The following is a 22,675-nucleotide window of genomic DNA, read 5'->3' as shown; positions in this document are numbered from 1 at the left end:
TTTCAGGCACACACACACACCACCCGATACACATTTGGTGCGTTAAAAGAAATTGTGATGAAGAGGAACTCAGTAGCAGCAAGTCCACACACACACACACACACACACACACACACACACACACACACACACACACACACACACACACACCCACACACCCACACAATCCATATCTGAAGGTTAACCTAATAATTGCATCGACTGTGTCCGTTACCAAGCGGTCGATGCAAAGCTAACAGCACCTTAACAGGGCCGGCGTGTGTGTGTGTGTGTGCGTGTGTGTGTTACAGGAGGAGGTGTGAAGCAGGTGATCGAATGGTACAGCAGCATCACGTCTGCACCACTCAAACGCTGATGCACTGCAATTTACCACAATAACTGTCAGATTCGGCGTGTGTCTGTTAACCTCTGTTTGACTTCATTAGTGACATCACACATTGCTTTGCCCTGCGGTTTCATCCGGCCGGCATAGACACACGCGCACACACACACGCAGCAAGCTTGTTTCGAATCAGTTAACATGTCTGCGTATTCGTACCTGATCTCTCTTTTGTTTTTTGTCTCTTTGTTTTTCTTCCAGAAGGATTTGCCGTTGCCCCGCAAGAACAGCAGGTGAGTCCAACACCAGCCGGCATCCTCCATCTTTCCCCCTCTGACTGACTGTGCACTTTTCACAGAGCAAACAAGCTGCAGTGTGTGTGGTCATTCATTAACACACACTGGCAGGCTGTCAAGATCAGCGTGATTTGCATTTCCACATCCGTTGGTGTCTGTCGGTCTGCCTGTCTGTCTCTATTTGTCTGTCTGTCCTGCTGTGGGTGAATTTGGGCAGCAGGCAGCATTGGATGCTGTCCATGGTGCTGAATGCCTCCTGGTTTTGCTCAGTTTTACTTCTACTCATCATGTTTTGATGGTGATACATTTTGGTATGACACATTGCCAAGCGGTTGAGTCTTAATCCCTGTCTGCCTCTGTGTCTGCCTGTCTGTCTGCCTGTCACAGGGTTTGGACCTTTTGCTATTGTTTTGTTTTGTTCCATTTAGACTGATGGTGGCGCAATTATAACCAATTTGATCTTACTCACTTATTGCTACATATTTGCTTCCAAAATCTGAGTGGGCGTGGCTAAAACAAGCGCTATATCTCATGAACTAATCAGTCTACTGTATTGTAACCACATTTTTTAACAGTGACATTGAAATTTTGTCAGTAGCTTCTTAAACTGAAAAAATCCCATGGAGACCACGCCCACTTACACCAACAGACTGTCTGTCTCTCTTAATTTTGCCTGGATCGGTTCAAATTGATAACAAATTGACAAAAAAGGTCTCTGGACATGACATTCAGACCCTACTAAGCGATAGTAGAGATGTTTGGTGTGTAGGTTTCAATAGCAGCCATTGTTTACCTGCATATCTGCTGCATAATTTGATGAAGTTATAAGAGCACATTACTGCGGATCAGGATCATCGTAGTGAGGCTCTTCAGATGCCTCATTATTATGGTGTGTGTGTGTGTGTGTGTGTGTTGTCACAGCTCACTACCTCTATCTCCTCACTTGTCCTCATCGTCTTCCTCTCTCCTCTATCCATCTTCTCTGCCCTGCCTCCTCATCCCTACAGTCATCATGGCTAATCAAACATGAAATGAAGCCATGAGAGGGCTCTGTGTGTACATGGGGTGTGTCCTCCTATTCATCCTGCTGTTGTCTTTCCGTTTTCCATTCCCATTCACCCCCCACCCCCTTCCATCATTGGGCACTCTCTCGTGACACTGCGTGATTCCGTTTGGATTTCCTCCCCGGTCTCCTTCATCTCCTTCCCTATAATGTCCCGTCTCTGCGTCGGACACTTTATCGGCCCATTATCCATTATGGATGAACCTGGTGGAGTTGGATTCGCATGCGATCCACCTGCTGTCATTCGCTCGTGGGTAAACACAGCTCTCCCATTCAGCCAGCACGCTGTTGTGGCACACATTTGGCTCCTCGCTCGCTGTCTGTGTGTAGTTACGCAACATGGATCAGCCACACGCGACACCGTCCCTTCGGTCGCATCTTTGTTCTCTGCTTTCACTTTCTCCTCAGTCATTCATGGCCTCTGTAGCCTGCAGTAAAAGCTTTTAACTCCCAGTCAGAGTGAGAGAGGAAGAAAACAGAGAGAAACACAAAATTACCGTCTGTGTCGTGACACCTTACCCTTGAGAAAATGACCCACAATTCCCTGCTGCCTTTTGTTATTCCTCTCTAAAACAGACCCACCCTACCTCGCACCATCCCTGCATCACTCTCTCTCTCTCTCTCTCTCTCTCTCTCTCTCTCTCTCTCTCCCTGTCTCTCTCTCTCTCTCTCTCTCTCTCCCTGGCTCTGTCTCTCTCTTTCTCTTTCTCTCTCTTTCTCTTTCTCTCTCTCTCACTCTCTCTCTCTGTTTCCTTTGGTGCTTGTGCCAGATTTGCCCAGACACACACACACACACACACACTCACACTCATCTAAGGGGCTGTGCGAGCCATGCGGTGCATTGCGATGTTATTTTCGCAGAGACCTGCTGCTCTGCTCTGACTGCTCTCACCACTCAGCTGTTGCTGCCGCCGCCGTTGCTCAGACCTCCGCCTAGATACGACACAAACAACATGTTCCGACGCACTAAAAGGTACATTAAGATCAGCACCGACGTTGGTAAAGATCGGGTATGTGATACGGGGTGTGGTAGGGATGCTTTTCTTGCTTGTGTTCCTTCCCCCTTACATCTCCCTTAGTCAGCCGGGTGCTCACTCCTTCACCCCCTTGGATGCGTTACAAGGAAGCTTTGCATTGTCAATGTGTAACCCAGGCAGTATTGGTGCATATATGCGTCTATATGTGGGTGTGTGTGTCTAACTCAGTTTTAGGTTTCTGCTCTGATCTGCTGAGTCTACATTTTCCCCGTCTGTGTCGAAATGCCAAATGCTGATATTCAGAACGATCCAGTGGCAGCTTACAAAGTGCTGGTTGAGGATGAATGATCATTTTTTAACAGAATTGTTACGCCTTAAAGGTTTCTGTTATGCATTCCTGCTTGTTCCGTTTTTTTAGTCGTATATGGGACCAATTACATACCTTAGAACGAGGGGGAAGAGATTGATAACACATTATATCATGATTGACAGTTGCAACAATGGCAAAAGTGCATCTGACATCTTTTGATGCGTCCGACATCTCATGCAGTCATTGATTACAGATTCATTTCACATATTGGTTTTGCTTGTGAATTTCAAGGATAAGCTTCCTGAGATGTTTGGTCAGGTTTGGTTCATTTCTTCCCCCAGAAACGTCTCAGGTTTCATCGTGATTCATGTCAAGAGTCATTCAGTTAACCGGTCATTACAGCTTATGAATGGTTGTTAATTAGCACAGGAAATGAAAAAATAACATACTGTGAGTGTTACTGCTTAGATGCATGTCTGACTCATGGTTTGACATTTTCAGTCAACGCACCGGTCATCTGATTCATCCTCTGAAGCCCAGGAGATCATTCAAAGATAAGATGAGACACATATGAGTCAGAGGTGGACTACGATTTCAGCCGTATTTCCGATCGCTAAGACTTCGGCAACTGAAAACCAGGAGGAGAAAAACTCCAGCAGGGATCAATAACATACCAAGTTTCTGCGTTTTCAGATTTTTCCTTGTTATTTTTTTAGATTCCAAGCGATATTTCAAACGCATTGATGTCAACATCCTGAGAATTTTGAGCTGACATTCGAGCACCCGAGAGGGGGGGGGGGGGTTCCTCCTCTCAGGCAGTAGTGGATGTGGCCCTGAGCGTTCCCGTGTGACTTCATTTGCCCCCCTGCTGATCAGGGATTAAACGGACTCCGCTGAGCTTCTATTACAGCAGCGTCACTCTGCCACAGCACACCTGAGCCCACACAGATGGAACTAACACCACAGCGAGAGAAGAGAGTGCTTATTTTCAACCCCTTCCTACGGTCGCACTCCATCCCCAGTGAAAATTGCATTGAAAATCTTGCTAAATCGGCTTGATCCGCTTTTAAAAGTGTTGTTTTTCCGACCCCTATGCTTTTAAAATTCATTTTAATTGTGCCTTGGAAAGTGGATTTTCTATAGCAGCTATTTTTGCTTTCTGCCGACGAAGACGCGTGACCTATATAGTCATAGTTCTTCAAATTCCTCGGCAAGTGATGCAACCGGCAATGACAGAGGGATCACGAAGAAAGAAGAGGTGAAAGAGACGTGAGAGAGGGTGGAGTGAGAGTGAGAGTGAGAGTGAGCGCGCATGGCCCTGGGGTGACGTCGCTCTCCCTTGTTCCATTAGGGACCGGCTCCCTAAGGCGACGTGTGCGTGTTTGTCACCACCGCCTCTTCCTCTCCGCCTCTCCTTCTTACCTCAGTGTTACGTCCTTCTCTTTTTGCCTTCTCCAGACTTGCATAGTTAAGCTATCTAGTTTGTGCGTGCGTGTGTGTGTGTGAGAGTGTCCTGTAATTGGAGCATAAAACGAGAGAGAAGAAAAATTGCACAATGATATACCAGTATTGATGATAAAGGGGAAAGAGAGCGTGTGTGTATGTTTGTGTGTTTGTGTGTTTGTGTGTTTGTGTGTTTGTGTGTGTGTGTGTGTGTGTGTGTGTGTGTGTATATTCCCCTCAGGTGCTGCTGCTCAGGAGCACTGTGTCACAGGCCAGACAGCAGACAAAAGACGACAACACACACACACACACACACACACACACACAAACACACACACACACACACACACACAGATTACACTTCACTTAACCAATTACGTGCAGAACGGAGGGGGGTCAACCTGAGGCCAGAGCACCTGAGTGAGACCATAAAGCTTCTCCTAAGGGCTTCAGCTTCTCCCTCAACAAGCCGGCGGCAGGAGCTTAGGTGCTGACTTCAGCCTCTCTTCCTCTTCTTCAGCCGCTCTATAAAACGGATCAATCCCTTTTTTTTTTTCTTTACCTACAGTCATGATGTCACTTCTCTTCCATCAGCTCTCACACTCTTTGATGACTATTAAGTGCTGACAGACCACCTGGGTTTGTCCTTCTAGGACCTGGAGAGACATTTAGAGACATTTCGTCCTATTTGTCCTCATCCGTTCTACTTTTTGGTTGTTGTTTTTTTCTGCTCTGGGGTCTGTCCGGTCTCTGAGTCGCCGTGATGAATCCGTAAACAAGCGCTGCCAAAAATGGGTCGAAGGAGAAATGATGCAGTGGAGAGGGGCGAGGAGTTGAGAGACTGAAATTTGTCTTCATTGAGGAGGACAAACTTCAAAGAGGACAATGTGAGGTTCTCTCTCTCTCTCTCTCTCTCTCTCTCTCTCTCTCTCTCTCTCTCTCTCTCTCTCTCTCTCTCTCTCTCTCTCTCTCCCTTTGAACGTGTACTTGAATGACTCCTATAATGAGCGTCCCTCCTCTCTCTCTCTCTCTCTCTCTCTCTCACTCTCTCTCTCCTCCGTCCCTGGTCGGCGTGATCAGAGCCTCCCTGCCGCCCGCTGCGTAGCAACGAGCCGTCACGTGACTCGCGGCTCGTCTTCCCTCCCTCCGCTCCCTCGAGGGTTATACACTCTTAACTTAATTTCCTCCTTCTTCTTTTTTTTTTACGACAGACATGTATTCCGCTGTAGGTACCCACCTACGCATTTGTTCCGTGAGTTTAGATTTTCACAAAGCAAATGAAATCAATATTGGATTTTGCGGTTTACACATCTCTGTAATCTGCTTACTCCTCTCCTCCTCTCCTCCTCCTCCTCCTCCGTATCCCGTGTTCATGTTGTGCATTGTTCACCCGCCTAATTTCCACTTCAAGTCGCTCTGTTTTGCCCACTTCTCTCTTCATGCTGCGGAAGCAAACAAACCAGTCTTCCTCATCTCTTCCTCACCTCCACGTCTTCTCCCCCTCCCTCCTCCCCCTCCTCCTCCTCCTCCTCCAGCTCCCCCGCCGCCTCCCTTTTTTTCCTTCTCTTTGAAGCGCTGTCGCCTTTTGTGCTCCTTTGCTCTCATCTCATTTCCATCTTTTCCTTGCCGCCCCTCTTTCACGCTTCTGATCTGATTATCCTCGTCGCTGCGTGACTTCGCCTCACCTCCGCGTCGGTATGAGCTTCTGAACCGGGCGGCGTGTTTGGATCAATAGCAGTGGTCCATGTCCTGTAACGGAGAATGGAAAAGAAGAGTGTGAGCATGCAGAGGATGAAGGCTCTTATTTGTCTGTCTTTGCCTATACGCTTTTTCTCCCTCTGTCATCTGCTGGCGTGTAAACACACAGTGTGGAATATTAACGCGTGCGTGTGTGTGTGTGTGTGTATAAACGTGAAAATCTGGGTCATGTTTGCCTTAAGCCTGTGTTGGTAAGTGGGTGATGAGTACAGCTGGGAGCACTTTCAGCCCACCCGTGTGTTTCTTACTGTCGTCTCGTTTTGGTTTCTTCTACTTTCATTTTCCAGTCATCTTCTACCTCTTTGCCCCCCCCCCCCCCCCTCCCCCCCCCCTCTATTTCCCCCTTAAGCCGGTACTTGACTTTCCCTCCTTTGGTGTCAGACGACGATGAACGATTTTTAATCAAAACAACTGAAATTTATTGGATATTCAAGGATTTCTTTGCCTCTAATTGAGAAATAAACATTTTATAGCTGTTATATACGGCTTTCATTAACATTTCAAGCTCAAACTGTAAACTTCACAATTTGCCAAACAGACTACCCCCCCCCCCCCTCTCTCTCTCATATAAAATACACATATTTTTATATTCGCACAGAGGAAATTCAAGGCCAAGCATGTGTGCATGTGTGTGTGTTTACAACTAGCCTCCATTGATTTCCTGTGGCATTGAGAATGCATTAACCAAGAATAGGAGAAATAACATCTGCCTGCTCAGTTTCTCTCTCTCTCTCTCTCTCTCTCTCTCTCTCTCTCTCTCTCTCTCTCTCCCTCTCTATCTCTCTACCTATCATTACACATCTCTATCTCCCCGTCTCTCCCCCTCTCTCTTTTTCTCTTTACTCTGAAGAAGCAATTACTGAAGCGATGAGAGACTGCTCTGTTGAGCCAAACACACAAAGACACACACACGTACACATTTGGAAACACACAAACACACACACACACACACACACACACAGAGAACACCATTCAGTTGTTTGGTATCATTGGGATCAGCAGGCTGTGTGTTATAGTGAGCCAACTGCAGCTTCGACGGCACAAAAAGGTTTACAGGTTATGAGGTTATAGAACGGTGGCAGTGTCAAATTGATCCGGTGTTAGAAAGTGTGAAATGTTGCGACGGCCGTTATTGGATTTGAACATCAAACACATGCTATTGGCAAATGTGATCGATATCCATAAGGCCGGGGTATAGATATGATTGATCTGGAGTTTTTCTGTGAGCAATTAAGAAAACGGAGACTGGCACAAAGATGAGGTGGAGTTTTGTGGCCTATCCTGATTTTGTAAATGAAGGAAATAAAAGTGGGATATCAGTTCAGTAGTATGGATCATAATGGTCAATGTACTGTAATAGATTGGTTGAATAGGCTGTGAGGTGGCATTCATTCATTCATTCCTTCATTCATTTATTGAACCAGCTCCTTGTGTGACACGTGACACACACTATAAAACATTTAACTCCCTGCGTTCCTTTTCTGCCTGTGCTGATCCCATCTCATTCAGCGCAGGTCTCACGTCTCAATGAATGTCTGTGTGTGTGTGTAGCGTTAGTGCATCCAGCTCACATGTGAACCCACGTGACAGTGGCGAGTTGGGGCAGGGAAGAGAGAGAGGGACCGACACCACCCATTATCTGCATTCCTCTCCCCATGTAGCCGTCTTTGGCTCTCCCCCTCTTCCTCAGCGTCCCCTCATCTCTCATCTCGGCTGAAAGGAGACAGACGGGGATGGATGACGGAGGAAATTGAGCCCCTTTGTCACCGTGGTGCTGGTTGTGCGCCTGCATGCGTTCGCTTCCTCTGCTTCTCTGTGTTTTTCCGTGCCTGGGCTCCTATGTACATATAGTTACGTATAGGAGGGCAGCGAGCACACGCACACACACACACACACACACACACACACACACACACACACACACCACACACACACACACACACACACACACACACACACACACACACACACACACACACACACACACACACACACACACACACACACAGCGCACACACAGGTGATGGTAAATTGGACGTGGAGGATACAATATATCCCCTCACAAGGTCCATTGTTTACATTGCTGCTCTAACCCTTTCTCTCTCCCTCTCTCTCTCTCTCTCTCTCTCTCTCTCTCTTTACAGTTGCCGTACAAGCAACCGGAAAAGTCTGATCCTGACCAGCACCTCCCCCACGCTGCCTCGCCCGCACTCCCCTCTGCCCCTCCCTGGACACCTCGGTACGCACACACACTCCGGCCCATCTTTCGGTCTTTTTTACGAGCTGGGGTTGTTCAAATGCGAATGCGATCACAGCAATTAACCTTAACGACTTACTGCAAAACTCACTCAAGTCCACACAGAGAACGATTTTCATATGCGCACTTATATTTTGAAAAACCTCTCTCAGCAACTAAAGCAGTTAAACTCCTATCTTCTGATGCCGGCCCATTATTGGTGCTTTTTTTTCCACCGCACCACTTTAAAGGATTTAAAATTGAATTAATTGAGTTCTCAACAACCTGGGTATTATTCAACCCATTAAAGCATCTACATCTCTGATTATCAAAGTGTTTAAGCTGCTTTTTTTCTTTTCTTTTTTACATTAATGACCTTATTTATTTATATTCTAGAACAGGGGTCTCCAACCTTTTTGTCTTGACCATGAGAGCAGCGGCGCTCTCATCATAGAGAGATAGACATCAATATTACACCCAATTTACTGTCTCCCCCCCTCCCTCTGTTGTGTCTCACCCTCTTGTCTCTCATCGCTCCACCAGGACACAGCCCCCTGGACAGCCCGAGGAACTTCTCTCCCAGCAACCCGGCACACTTCTCCTTCGCCTCCTCCAGAAGGTCTCTCCTCTATAACGCACCACATACAGTTTAACCAAGTGTGATCACGCACGCCCTACTTTTGCTTGTGTTTGTGTTAGATTGGGGATGTGAGACGTGAGAGTGACAGTAAGAGGGAGCGAGACGGACAGAAGTCAAGTCCATGTGGGACAGAGGGAGGGAAGGAGAGTGGATGAGGGCAATTGGAGATTTCAGATCACTACTTAAATGAGAGTCTTCCAATGATTACCTTTTTTCCCCCCACATATTTCTGTATTTTTGAAAACGTGTTCATATGGTTATAGAAATCTGTAACACTGAGACATTTGTAGAGTCAGAACTTGAACAAAGTCACTCTACCAGCTATGGAGTTATGAACAATGAGTTATGAACGATGAGTTATGAACGATGAGTTATGAACCACCCTAGCATCCCTTTAATGACATAACGAATGATATCACATTTGGTAATGATATCTTGAATGATGTCACAGACACACAGACGTCACAAACGATTGAATGTAACTGCTCAAGCAATTCCCCATCATGAATAACATTACTATTTGTTTTCTTCTAGCAGTAATAGTTCTCCCAAAGACTAAAAGGAACTTTAATTTGATGTGAAAAACCTTCAACAACCATCAGACAATGATACTTTAATGTATTGTGACTCAAGCAAATTCATTATTTGAAGCTTTTATTTAACAAAAATCTTCTGTGAGCATGAATAAATAATCAGTCATGTGTCTTGTCTATTTAAGGATGTGACTGCAGTAGTACAGCAACAGTCCTGCAGTAATAAGGGAGGCGTCACTGCCATTTATCCATAAATCCGATGTATGTCTACAATTAGACTGTTATTTACCTCCACGTCACCTCTGTGACCGCGCGGGGAGCTTTGTCCTCCTGTAAATCCTCTGTCCTCATTTATCAAATCCGTCTGCCCAGCCGTCAGTGTGTGGCTGGAGGCATGCAGTCACACTGAGCAGGAGGAGCCTCTGAGGAAGGCGCCAGGGGACTCAAACAGTTGTGTTGTCTCGTTGCATTGGTCTGCTCAGTAAGAACATTCTCACAAAGATACTGAAATGGAGATCCAGGTGGCGTGTTGGTCAGTGTTTTGTCATTATTGTCACTATTTCACAGGCACAAATACTGGGCAGTGATTAGTTTAACATTTAATTTAATGCTTCTCTGGATAAAGCAAATGTGTTTCAAATATTTATATATAGATTTATATATATATATAAATGAGGAAATTTAAACAAACCAACAGAAATGGGTGAAAACTTAGCTTCCTCTGTAGATGTAAATCATTATTTGTTTTCTTACAGCAAATTCTGTCACTTTTTTGCTTTGAAGTAATTGAGCGTTTTCTTCTTCTACAGAGCTGATGGGCGAAGATGGTCCTTGGCGTCTTTACCCTCATCGGGATATGGCACCAACACTCCCAGTTCAACGGTAAATACTACCCTGGATAGGATGTAATCTGAACTCTAAACATAGTCTGCATGCTTTACATACTTTGACCCGGACTCAACATGCCTGAATTTGCAAGCTTCTCTTGTTTTATCACGCTTCAGTCTCCAGTGTATTTTGCTTGTGACTCTCTCACTCACACACACACACACACACATACACACACACAGCAAGCACAAACCCTGCTTATCTGTCTCGAGCATGCCTGGTTAGAAGCCTGGTTCCTACTGTCCATCTGGCTCTGGATGGTGGGGGGCAAACAGGAGGGGATGAGTGCCAGGCTAGCGGGATGAGAGTCATTGTCACATGAGAACCATGGGATGGGGGGATGGGGGGATGGGGGGTGGAGGGGTTGGCATAACACTCTGTTCCCAGTCATTTTTCCGTGAGCTAAATATAGCCAGATGCTTTCACGCGAAACCAAAAGATATTTCAACAAAATGTTCCATCTCACACATTTGTCCACCTCATGAATCAGACTGAGCTGTGGCACCCAACGCCCAACTTCCACACTAATGACGACTTATTCACACGAATGAAACCTTATTTTGTTTTGCTGTTGGTTATCAATGAGTGCAATCGGGCTTGGGTCGGCCTATCCAGTGATAAGTGAAGACCACTCTCGTACACTTTCATACCCTTAGCCCGAGTTCTGATTAAAACAGGACTTAATTGCTTTAAATGGATCACGCAAAAGTATTTTTTTTAAATGTAATGCCAGCTGTTTTTCAGTTGAGATCGGTTTTACTTCTGAAGAATTTGACAAAATGTTTTAATGCGTTCATGCCAACCACAGGATTTCTCTGCTGCCAGCGTCCAAAACATGTAATTATGCAATTTAGATAAATAAAAACTCTGGGAGTCGATCCAAGCAGGATGGATTTTGGGAAACATTTTTGTTTGTTGTGTGTTTATTGGAGAGATCTAGGAAATTATGCAAATTAATGTTTAGCCTTGCACCCCTTAGCCTCCATTCAATGAAGTAAATATGTTGCCACATTCCGTAAATGATGAATGATGTAGATGATTAACTCTTTCACTTCCTACCAAAGGCGAAAACAAGAAGTAAGAGAGATGAATAGGAACGATCACCGCACAACTTTGACTGACACAAGACAGACAAAGACCATTTGAGTAACTCCCCCCTTTTAAGTCTCACTGGTTTCCATACGTCTGTCGCCTGCGACTGATCAATGATTGATCTTGTGGTTAGCCAGTCTATTTACTGTGATGAAAGTAAATGGGGCTGTGAGACGGGTTCATGGGTCTTAAAGCTTGTGATGGCACAGTTAGAGGCAGATTGATTGAAGCTGTTTGTGCCATAAACAGTCAAGCATTACATAAAAAGTCAAGACCTTTGTGCTTTGTTGTGCTTCCAACTTCTCCTTGTCATTTCCCTTTCACATCTTTTGACGTCCTCCTCTTCCTCTTTTCCTCCTCGTCCTTTTGCTCTTCCTCTCTAACACTTCCTCTTCTATCTCTCCCGTCCGCCAGTCCTCCAGCTCGTCTCAGGAGCGGCTGCACCAGTTGCCCTACCAGCCCAGCATGGACGAGCTGCATTTTCTATCCAAGCACTTTGGCAGCACAGAGAGCATCACGGACGATGACGGAGGCCGCTGCTCTCCACACATGCGCCCACGCTCCCGCAGTCTCAGGTCAGCAGCAACATCTACTGTGAGAGTAAACAGAAGCTTTGCCCGCTCCAGAGTCACGATCCGGCTGGCCGTCACCATTTATTGCATGACTGGCTTATTTGAAGTGGCAATCATATGATAAACAGCGGAGTTGCCCTTTTGTCAGTAAACCCCAGATCAATTCTATTTCAGCTTTTATTTTTATTTTTATTTATTTTTATTTTTAATTATTTTTTGCAATAAATTCCCATATATTTTTCTTCCAGCCCGGGACGCTCCTCCTCCTGCTACGACAATGAGATTGTCATGATGAACCATGTGTACAAGGATCGTTTTCCAAAGGTGAGAATACAAAGAGGTTCTTTATTTTTAGGTGTTTATTTTGAAGCCTTTGCAATGCTTCAATGAGCAAGAAAAGCACAACATGTCCCCTTTAAAGTTTTCATGATAAATACAAAAATGCACAAGTGAAGAAACCCTCAATCTTGCATAAAGTACTTAATCCCATAAAGTCAGAACATAAACATTACCCAGCAAATAGAGCATTTTATTTTGAAGGGATCCAGAGATTTTATGTGTTTGATATCAGCCAAAGTGAGGAAAAGTTAGAAAGAATTATGGAGGCTGATAAATCGGAGTAAACAAGATCATGGATCCCTGCCAAAACCTGATAGGTTTACACTTTAAGCCAGAATATTAAAATTTTTCACTGTAGCCACAACCGCCCACAGCGAGGAATCTTTTAGCTTCACTTTCACTCTCTTGGAAAGCTGAGGCTGATAGAACACAGAGAGAGAGAGAGAGTGAAAAAAGAGTTCATCTGAGGTAAAGGCTGGAAAAACAATTATGGAAGCCAGTGTAGTTTCCAAACGTCATGTCACATACGTTTTCTCTTGTGCCATCATGGCCTTCACACCCTGAACTCCTCTCCTACAGGCCACAGCGCAGATGGAGGAGCGGCTGGCTGAGTTCATCCAGGCTTTCTCTCCTGAAAGCGTCCTGCCCCTGGCTGACGGCGTCCTCAGCTTCATCCACCACCAGATAGCTGAGCTGTCCAGAGACTGCCTGGCAAAAGCGCGCGAGGGCCTCATCACCTCCGTCTACTTTTTTGAGCTGCAGGAGAATCTAGACAAGCTGCTTAACGACGTGAGTTAGGAAGACATCATGGTGTGGTTCTTTTATTCTTTATTAAGATCCATAAGTCTTTTTTCTTGGCGCACGTCAAGCCACAAACACCGTCAGATCCTCATTAATGACCGAATCCCAGGATCCATATGTTGACGAGGGCGGGATGCCGTCTTGGCCAATCACAGGGCTTTATCCAGTCGGTGCCAAAGAAGTGAAAAACAACACTTATCGTCGCGGTTTTCGCTAATGTGAAGCTGCGGAAGGTCATTGATTCGCTGTCGGTTCAGATCCGATCTTCTAATTTCATCCCATAGTGAGAGATAAGAATGGAACGTCTGCAGTAACTGGAGGCTAATTGTGCTTATGATCTGTCAGAGCTGATAACGGGTATCAATCATTTTCAACAGCAGACGGTTTTTGATGCTTTGATTAGATCACTGTGATTGGTCAGAGTAGACTGGGAGTTGATTGGATTTGTCGTACTTGTTATAGGACGTCCGCAGCATCTCAGATTCCAACCTCACTTGTCCCGCTGATGTCATTGTGACGGGGTGTTCGGCCGTGTCAGCCTTGTGTTATGGATTTATACTTTATTATCTCTCTGTCTCTCTTTCTTCCAGGCTTATGAGCGATCGGAAAGCTCGGAGGTCGCCTTCGTCACAGAGTTGGTGAAAAAACTTCTTATCATCATTTCCCGTCCCGCCAGGCTTCTGGAGTGTTTGGTGAGATAACACACACTCCCCTCATTTGCTTCACTAAAAACGCTGAATAATAATAATATACATCACTTTCATTTCCTTTTAATTCCTTACCGCATTAATCTCAATCCTTGTATCCGTTCTCTACATCACAGTTCATCCCGACGTGACAAATTGATCCCTTTAAATAAACAGGAGCACAGATACTCATTGGTCTTCCCGCATTTAAACACATTGATTTATGACACAGCAGGGGCAGAAAAGCAAAAACAAGCTGGCCGCTGAGCACCGGAGTAAAACACCACGTCCACGCTGTCTGTCTGGAAAACACATTTGCATTTAGATTAAAATTCCATTTGCCGCGCTGCCGTAGGACTAATGCCAGGCAGAGACCCCCTGCTGCTGCGGCCGGCCAGCCACAGTCTGACTCACACAGGCTGTGACCAGGGTGTCATTTTAACTTACTTGGATTCCTGATTTCACGCTGAGTCAGGATGCACTGATGGGATTTGTCAGTATGATTGACGTCTGACACACTGACATGGAGAATTGATTTGTTTTTGATTCATACCCTGCACTCTCATTTCTCCTCATTCCATCAGATATGGATTACGCTGCGTCATGAGACTTCTGGTTTAATTTTCTTGGTAGAATATAATGTCTTTGGTGATGTACAGTGGTCGAGAGCTAGAACACTTCCTTCTTCTTGAGGATTCAGTGTGAGACCACCGAGGTGATAAACAGGGACGTCACTATATGTTGCTGCTGTGATCTGTTGCTGAGCTTCGCCGCACCCAATTTGAATTGAGCGTCTGACCGTTACCACTCACTGTAAATTTAACAGACAAATAAGCTAGACTAGATTCAATTTAGTGCTTTTTGCTTGTGAATCAGGGTGTCAGTTGGAACAGAAAGGAACTTTGTCTTCGTAGAAATGCTAGAGTTCAATCGTATTTGGTAAATAATTCATCTTTAGTGCGCCAAAAGCTAAATATATATTCAGTCTTGTACATGTGTCTGTGCATAACATATATTCTGTATTGTTGTGGAATGTGAAATTGCAAACGTTTCCCCTTGACTGATATCAGCATTGTTGTCTTTTCAGGAGTTTAATCCGGAGGAGTTTTATCATCTGCTGGAGGCAGCCGAGGATCACGCAAAGGAGGGACATTTAATGAAGACAGACATTCCACGTTACATCATTAGCCAGCTGGGACTGACCAGAGACCCTATTGAAGGTGAGAGTTTGTGCAGCAAATATTGATTGATCTGAAATCTTGATACTCTATCCTCCTAGCTAAATGAAACTGACTTGTGTTTGTCATCAGAAATGGTAAACCTGGAGAGTTATGACAGCGAGGGACCACTAACACCTGAAACCGATGACTCAACAGAGGTGAGATAGAGAGAAATACCTCCCATCTGTTCAGTTCTGCAACACATTGTCCTCCATCTCCATGTCGCAGCCGTCCACTCTTCTTCCTCCCTTCACTGTGCATGGAGTCGTGACTGCCGAGGTCGCGTTTATATTTCTAAAAACTGATTGCTTCATCTACTAATGACTTGGCACACATACTTTCATCCATTAGTTTGGCTCATTTTGTTTAAGTAGGAAAAAAACACAGGATCTCCCTCTTTTGAAAGCTCCGGACCATCTGTCTACAATTAGGCCTCTCTCCAAATGTCAAAATGAAGCGAAGCAGACATTAAGGATTTAGGAGAGTGCGGTGCAAAAAATGGAAGTGCAGCAACTTTACTGTGTCCGTCTACAATGATTTGGATCTACACACGCCCTCCCTGGTTAAATGTAGATCAGCAAAACCCGAGTGAAAAAAGGAACCAAAGCCAGATTGTGCCAATTCCTGCTGTCATGTCAATTGTGATCATCTGAAAAAGCAATGGGAGACAGCCATGTGAGGGGAATTAAGGGTTAATTGCATTGTACATGTCTTTTCCATAGGGTAAAACCACAGCAATGAAACCACCAGGAGAGGCTGATTTTCAGACCATCAAGCTGATCAGTAATGGAGCGTACGGGTGAGTCAAGGGCGTAGAGGTCATTCTCGTTCTGCAAACATGGATGTTGGAACACGGAAGTGATCTGTTGTTGTTGTTGTTGTTCCTGTGTATCAGTGCTGTGTACCTGGTCCGGCATCTCGACACACGCCAACGCTTTGCGATGAAGAAGATCAACAAGCAAAACCTGATCCTGAGGAACCAGATCGAGCAGGCCTTTGTGGAGAGAGACATCCTCACCTTTGCAGAGAATCCCTTTGTCGTCTCCATGTTCTGCTCCTTCGAGACGCGTCGACACCTCTGCATGGTGATGGAGTATGTGGAAGGTGAGACTTTGTGGTCTTTGGAGCCACTGCGGTTGTACACAAGCAAGTTGTGACCATTCTGGATGTTATCTAGACTTCCAGACACACTGTTTCCTTTCCTTGTGCCATTACTTTAACTGTGAAATATGAAGTACTAACAGCAATAAGACACATTGAACACACATTGAACTGCTTACTGCATGATTTTATTTCATACTGTTTTTACATTTTCATATTCTGAGGCTCATTAGCCAGATAGCTCAACATACTCCCTCTCAAAGTGCTCACTGTAACCCACACACATACAGTATCACATATCCTAGAATAAACTATGCAGGATCAGTTTGCAGAATTTAATAGTGAGGTTGTATTGTATTTAAACATGGAGTTCTCTATTAGTCTAAGCCTAAATTGAAAGTATAATAGGAGTATGGATCGCTAATGGCCCAGTGACGGAATCCAGGACCATATCTGAAGGCTTAGATACATGACTCCAGAGATTGAGGGGTTAAATGGTGATAATCCAGATTCCATTAGTTGTACTGGGAAATGAGACTTTACTCATTTGGCATCAAAGACACACTCTTGATTTCTTCTAAGTTTAGACAGGGCTTATCTGAGGTCGCACCGCAGTCATATCAGCCAGTTTACAGAGATATGTGAGGTAACTTTAGCAGCCAATAAGACACAATCAGACCCCCCTCCTCCCCCGATCAGACACACACACACAGATCACACACACACATACCCTGACACCATTCAAATAACAGCACACATGACACAGAGTTGGGCTCCTTGAGTTGTCTGATGATAGCCCGAAGGTCAGAGGCCACAGGACAGCAGAGTCACGCAACTGCTCAGCTTACCAGGATGTCACAGGACTTCAATCACCTCTCACTTAGGGGGAGGGGGGGTATTGGATAAACTGGCAAGTTACAAAAACAAGTTACTGAACAACCATGAGAAAATATTAAAACTGAGGCATGTATACAACCGATACTACAGTAGTACTCGCATTTTTCGTGGAATGCCAGATGAGAATCACAGAATCAAAACAATTAAAATATTTATTTGGAAATGCGGTCCTTAGTTGTGTCTATCATCCACCAGAGAACTACAGTAAAACACACACGAGGTTCAAAACGTTACAACCACGTGTGCAGATGAAGATCAAGATGTCTGTTGTCCTAAGTGCTTTTAGCAGCTCCGCTAATCCAATGATTCATTCTGTTGGCAGGCGGCGACTGTGCCACGCTGCTGAAGAACATCGGGGCGCTGCCTGTGGAAATGGCACGCATGTACTTTGCAGAGACCGTCCTGGCACTGGAATACTTACACAACTATGGAATCGTCCACCGTGACCTAAAGCCTGACAAGTAAGACTTAGCATAGAGTTAGAGAGTTGGTGATTATAAAGCTGACATACATTGCTGCTAAATGTGTTAATTTAAATGAATGATTTTGCCCTGATTGAAGCCTGACAATTGCTTCTCTTTCCTCAGCCTCCTGATCACCTCCATGGGCCACATCAAGCTGACAGACTTCGGCCTGTCTAAGATGGGTCTGATGAGTCTGACCACCAACCTGTACGAAGGACACATAGAGAAGGACACTCGAGAGTTCTTGGATAAACAGGTGTGAAGATAACAGAGAGAGGATCTATTATAACCTCATGTGTGAATACATTTACATTCCCCATCATAGATCATTTATCAAGGGCTATTTGTCCTCAACATAATATAAGTACATAAAATATACACACTTCCTTTATGATTTGATCAATAGTGCAGGCCCACATTGAAATCAACAATTATGCAACATCTACGTTATTCATTAATGTGTCATGTCAGGTATGTTATTAGCATTTTACTCAGTGCTTTACTGTCATCCAAGCAAAATTTAAACATGAAATGACATTTGTCATTGTGTAGCAGACAGACTTGGGTAGATATTATGGAGGAGAAATCTGTCAGCATTCACTGCATCCTCATTTGCACATGAAAACTAGCTTTCATCTTGTTATGACATCTCTGCCGTGGTGGACTTGGTGAGGCTTCTGTCTGCACATGTGAGCTCCACTTAGTGTCAAAACGCTTCCTATTACCAAGTGTTCAGTATCAGTAAAATAAACAGTGTTAACTTTGGTGATAAAGCACAATTAAAGTTGAATTAAATCAGTGTTAAATTCCATTGTGCCAGTATGCATATGAGTTGGAACAAATTCAAAACTCAAAACAAACTGCCTGGTTTAGAATAATATCATTCTGAACCTGTAGGGACATTCATACAACTGCCAAGGCTGAACAAGCCCAGACAACAACAAAAACATTTCCAATAATATAGGAGAAAGAAAAGCAAAACAATAATGATTATAACAGGAATTAATTGCTTAATTCATTCACAGTTTGATCTATTTTAACTTTATCTGGATCGGCATAATTGGTTCATAAGTTTGTCAAGTAAACTTGCCAACAAGCCAACCATGGAGTGATGACATCACTTCCTTGACGGAGCTAATCAAGTGAACTCTGTAGGAACACAACACCTAACAAAACAATGACAGAGGGACACTGAACCTAACAAATATATATACAAATGAATATAATTCCTTTAATTGTCTGATCAGCTAAAGTGCTGCTGTCTGTCTGGCAGGTGTGTGGTACTCCAGAGTACATTGCCCCTGAGGTCATCCTTCGACAAGGTTATGGGAAGCCGGTGGACTGGTGGGCTATGGGTATCATCTTATACGAGTTCCTGGTTGGCTGTGTCCCTTTTTTTGGAGACACCACAGAGGAGCTGTTTGGACAGGTCATTACAGGTAAGGGGTCAAAGGTCAGAGTTGGATGCCTGAATGTCTTTGTGATGAATATGGGTCTTCCTCCTCCTCTTCCTCTGTGTCTTTTAGATGATATAGTGTGGCCAGAAGGGGAAGAAGCCCTTCCTATAGACGCCCAACACATGATCTCCTCTCTCCTGCAGACCAATCCACTGGTTCGACTTGGTACAGGTCAGTGATCTGGGCCCGCATGTGACAGAGGGCAGAAGGGGGTCAGAGGTCCAGGATGCTCTGCTACTTCGTATTTGTCTCTTTCTGTCAGGGTCAAAGTGCTTCTGAGCCTGTCCATGTAGGTTAACATGAATGTGTGTACTTGGTAGATATGCCAAGAATAGCAACATCCACACAACCACTGTGGGCCAAAACAACAGACAAATGCTGCAGAGAAAAAAAACGTATAGCGCAATAATTAATAACAAGATTGTAATTTGTGTAATTATCATCTACATCCTGCTGTTCTCCTTGATTTGCTCTACTTCTTCTGTCTGACCTCCTCACCCTCCCTCTCTCTTCTCATTCTGCGCTCTAGGTGGTGCATTTGAAGTGAAGCAACACTCCTTCTTCACAGAGGTGGACTGGAACAGCCTGCTGAGACAGAAGGCAGAGTTCATTCCTCACCTGGAGTCAGAGGAAGACACAAGTTATTTTGACAGTAAGTCTGCAGAGAACACTGCCACTGTATGCTTTCACCCGTGGAAAACCTTATGGATTTACATAACTCAGAGTGTTACCATCTTTTCTCTGTGACTTTTAAGAATTCCATTTTACCTTTGTAACAACAAAGAAAGGCACTATTATTGTTCGATTAGAGTGGCTTCTCTTATCTCATGGAATATAGGTTAATGTCAGTTCCTACTTATGTATGTGATGAGTAAGCTAAGTCACCGTGTCACCCCTCATCAGCCCGCTCAGAGCGCTACCACCATGTGCAGTCATATGATGAAGATGATACCAATGATGATGAGCCTGTGGAGATCCGTCGCTTCTCATCCTGCTCCCCTCGCTTCAGCAAGGTAAAGATAGAAAGATCGATGAAAAGAAAGACATGACAACATAAAATATTTATTTGAATGACTAATCCCATACTGCCCCCTTGTGGATCTGCAGGTATACAGCAGTATGGAGCATTTATCCCAACTGGAGCATAAACCCCCAACCGTGACTCTGAGGGAGCACAAGGTCCCCAGGGAGGAGCGGCTGGCCAAGAGAGAAAGCCTGGGAAGCCTCACCCTCAGGGACAAGAGCTGGAGGACTGGGTCCCCTGAGATGTGAGTACAGTTAGACAGAACCAACACCACACTAAAATGGGACTTTCCCCATCACCAACTGCTTATCTCTCTGAGAGAATAAATAGAAAATGACAGTCATTAATAAGAGGAAGTTTTAAGAATATCCAAGTATTTGCAATAAGTAAATAATTAATTCCTTACTTTTGAATTGATTTTCACAACCTGGCAACCTAATATAGTTATGGTCAAATTTATGTACATGTAATCAAATAAACATACATAAGCACATAAAATAATTTATAAATTATTAATTAAGTTGTTACTTACAACTTGCAAATGATTTATTATATATGAGTTATTAGAAAAGGTTGTAACCAAACGTCAGAAAAATAGTTATTATTTGTTTTGTTCTTCAGGAAACGTTTGTCCTGCTCCGAGTCGTCCTTCATTGAAAGCGACTCCAGCCCACCGTCTGGAGCCCGAAGGCGCTTCTCCGCCCTCATGGACACACACCGCTTGGCTTCACCTCTTGAGGTCGACAACGAGCTGTCTGTCCCCAGCAGGCAGCCTCAGGTGAAGGCCAGGGGGGCTTCATTAGAGGGAGCCATGGCCACCATCTCCACTCAAGGTGATCCGAAAACATTACCTAAGGAAAGCAACGGAGTCGTAACAGGAGGTGTGAAGTGATGAAACAGTGCTGACATTATTGATCCACGTGATTTGTTTGTTTCTTACCCGTACGCCTTCGTGTCTCATTCGTTTCACAGACAAGCTTTTGAAACCTGCTGAGTCATCATTGCCTCAACAAAGCGGCGCTGCTGTTCTGGGGGCTCCAGATTCACAGGGACCCCGAGGCGCCACTAGTGACTTGGTGCTACGCAGAGTCCGTCACCAGCAGCTCTCAGTCGAGGGTGAGAAGCACAGCTCACGGCCCGGAACAAAAGTTATTAAATCTGCATCTGCTACTGCTTTGTCTGTCATCATTCCTGCAGGTAATCAAGTGTTACACTGCAAACACAAGAAATAGTCAAAGCATTTTCATCAAGTCTTCTTTCTAATGTGACCTAATGTCTGTCTCTCTCTTCACAGTGGAGCAGCATGTTGCCTCCCCTCTGGCCAGCCCCATGTCTCCTCGCTCCCTCTCATCAAACCCTTCCTCTCGGGACTCCTCTCCCAGCAGGGACTATTCCCCTACAGTCAATGTGCTGCGCTCTCCTATCACCATCCACCGCTCTGGGAAGAAATACGGCTTCACCCTCCGAGCAATCAGGGTCTACATGGGAGACAGTGATGTCTACAGCGTACATCACATGGTCTGGGTAAGCCATGAAATAGAACCTAATGGTTCCACTGAGAACGCTGATAAAAGTAGTGTTTACAATTTTCATGATCCATTCTGTTTTTCTTGTTCTTGAAGAGGATATTTCTTGGTTTGTGTCAATTATGTTTGATTATGGCATTTATTTCACAGCACGTGGAGGAAGGAGGCCCAGCCCAGGATGCTGGACTAAGTGCTGGTGACCTCATCACTCATGTGAACGGCGAGTCAGTCCATGGTCTGGTGCACACAGAGGTGGTGGAGCTCATTCTGAAGGTGAGAAGGACTGGGGACACCATTCATTCTTCTGTCAATGTGCGTGGAAAATCAAAGGCTAGTTTTTATTAAATTACTTCTCTGATAACATGACTCATATATTTTCCTATCAGAGTGGAAACAAGGTGACAGTTACCACGACACCCTTTGAGAACACTTCTATAAAACTGGGTCCTGCCCGCAAGTCCAGCTACAAATCCAAGATGGCGCGGCGAAGCAAGAAGACAGGAGCCAAGGAGGGACAAGAGTGAGTATCTAATTACAAGACTATATACTACTTTTCTGGCTTTCAGTCTCCATCTTCAGCTTTATGTATCGTGCCTGTTCTTCAGCATCTTCCTCATCATGAAACGCCCTAATATCTGTGTTGTTGTTTTTGTCCTTTCCAGTAAGAAGCGCAGCTCCTTGTTCAGGAAAATCACCAAGCAGTCTAACCTGCTCCACACCAGTCGGAGCCTCTCGTCTCTAAATCGCTCTCTGTCTTCTGGAGACAGTCTCCCTGGCTCCCCCACACACAGCCTGTCTGCCCGCTCGCCCACTCAGACTTACCGCTCCACAATGGAGTCCCCTTACCTGGGTCAGTATAGACAACCCCAGATGCATGTTTCTGTTCCACGTGTGGTATTATCTGGTTTTAATGTATTAAAAGCTTTGACTCATTCCCTGTGCATATTACATGTTGTCTTATGTCCCCTTTTAGCTCTCTCACTTACTTTCTTTCTCTGTATTATCTTCATTTGTAGTATCTAGTAAGGCTGTA

At 44.8% G+C, this 22,675-nt stretch overlaps 1 protein-coding gene across 3 annotated transcripts in view; it reads left to right on the top strand.

Annotated features, from left to right (window-relative positions):
* The window catches only part of LOC143000739 (microtubule-associated serine/threonine-protein kinase 1-like), a 31,515-nt gene that overhangs the window by 5,056 nt on the left and 3,784 nt on the right, over positions 1 to 22,675 (top strand). Inside the window, exons 2-26 of one of the 3 annotated variants that reach the window (XM_076150158.1) lie at positions 584 to 612; positions 8,311 to 8,405; positions 8,946 to 9,021; positions 10,385 to 10,457; positions 11,970 to 12,130; positions 12,376 to 12,451; positions 13,046 to 13,255; positions 13,858 to 13,959; positions 15,041 to 15,173; positions 15,264 to 15,331; positions 15,896 to 15,972; positions 16,069 to 16,277; positions 17,494 to 17,632; positions 17,759 to 17,891; positions 18,909 to 19,074; positions 19,162 to 19,263; positions 19,622 to 19,744; positions 19,996 to 20,105; positions 20,200 to 20,360; positions 20,738 to 20,997; positions 21,089 to 21,232; positions 21,411 to 21,640; positions 21,793 to 21,915; positions 22,029 to 22,162; positions 22,305 to 22,492. In XM_076150158.1, the coding sequence (XP_076006273.1) occupies positions 584 to 612; positions 8,311 to 8,405; positions 8,946 to 9,021; positions 10,385 to 10,457; positions 11,970 to 12,130; positions 12,376 to 12,451; positions 13,046 to 13,255; positions 13,858 to 13,959; positions 15,041 to 15,173; positions 15,264 to 15,331; positions 15,896 to 15,972; positions 16,069 to 16,277; positions 17,494 to 17,632; positions 17,759 to 17,891; positions 18,909 to 19,074; positions 19,162 to 19,263; positions 19,622 to 19,744; positions 19,996 to 20,105; positions 20,200 to 20,360; positions 20,738 to 20,997; positions 21,089 to 21,232; positions 21,411 to 21,640; positions 21,793 to 21,915; positions 22,029 to 22,162; positions 22,305 to 22,492 (3,322 nt within the window). Of the gene's footprint in view, positions 1 to 583; positions 613 to 8,310; positions 8,406 to 8,945; positions 9,022 to 10,049; positions 10,108 to 10,384; positions 10,458 to 11,969; positions 12,131 to 12,375; positions 12,452 to 13,045; positions 13,256 to 13,857; positions 13,960 to 15,040; positions 15,174 to 15,263; positions 15,332 to 15,895; positions 15,973 to 16,068; positions 16,278 to 17,493; positions 17,633 to 17,758; positions 17,892 to 18,908; positions 19,075 to 19,161; positions 19,264 to 19,621; positions 19,745 to 19,995; positions 20,106 to 20,199; positions 20,361 to 20,737; positions 20,998 to 21,088; positions 21,314 to 21,410; positions 21,641 to 21,792; positions 21,916 to 22,028; positions 22,163 to 22,304; positions 22,493 to 22,675 lie in introns of those variants that run through there. The other 2 variants (XM_076150157.1, XM_076150159.1) reach the window with 2 other exon arrangements.

Source organism: Genypterus blacodes, unplaced genomic scaffold (genome assembly GCF_046128005.1).
Source record: "Genypterus blacodes isolate CSIRO-AG114 ecotype Tasmania unplaced genomic scaffold, CSIRO-AGI_Gbla_v1 ptg000051l_1, whole genome shotgun sequence".
In the NCBI taxonomy this organism is placed as follows: domain Eukaryota; kingdom Metazoa; phylum Chordata; class Actinopteri; order Ophidiiformes; family Ophidiidae; genus Genypterus; species Genypterus blacodes.
The sequence above is the reverse complement of the archived record's forward strand: the minus strand, read 5'-3'. Positions and strand labels throughout refer to the sequence as shown.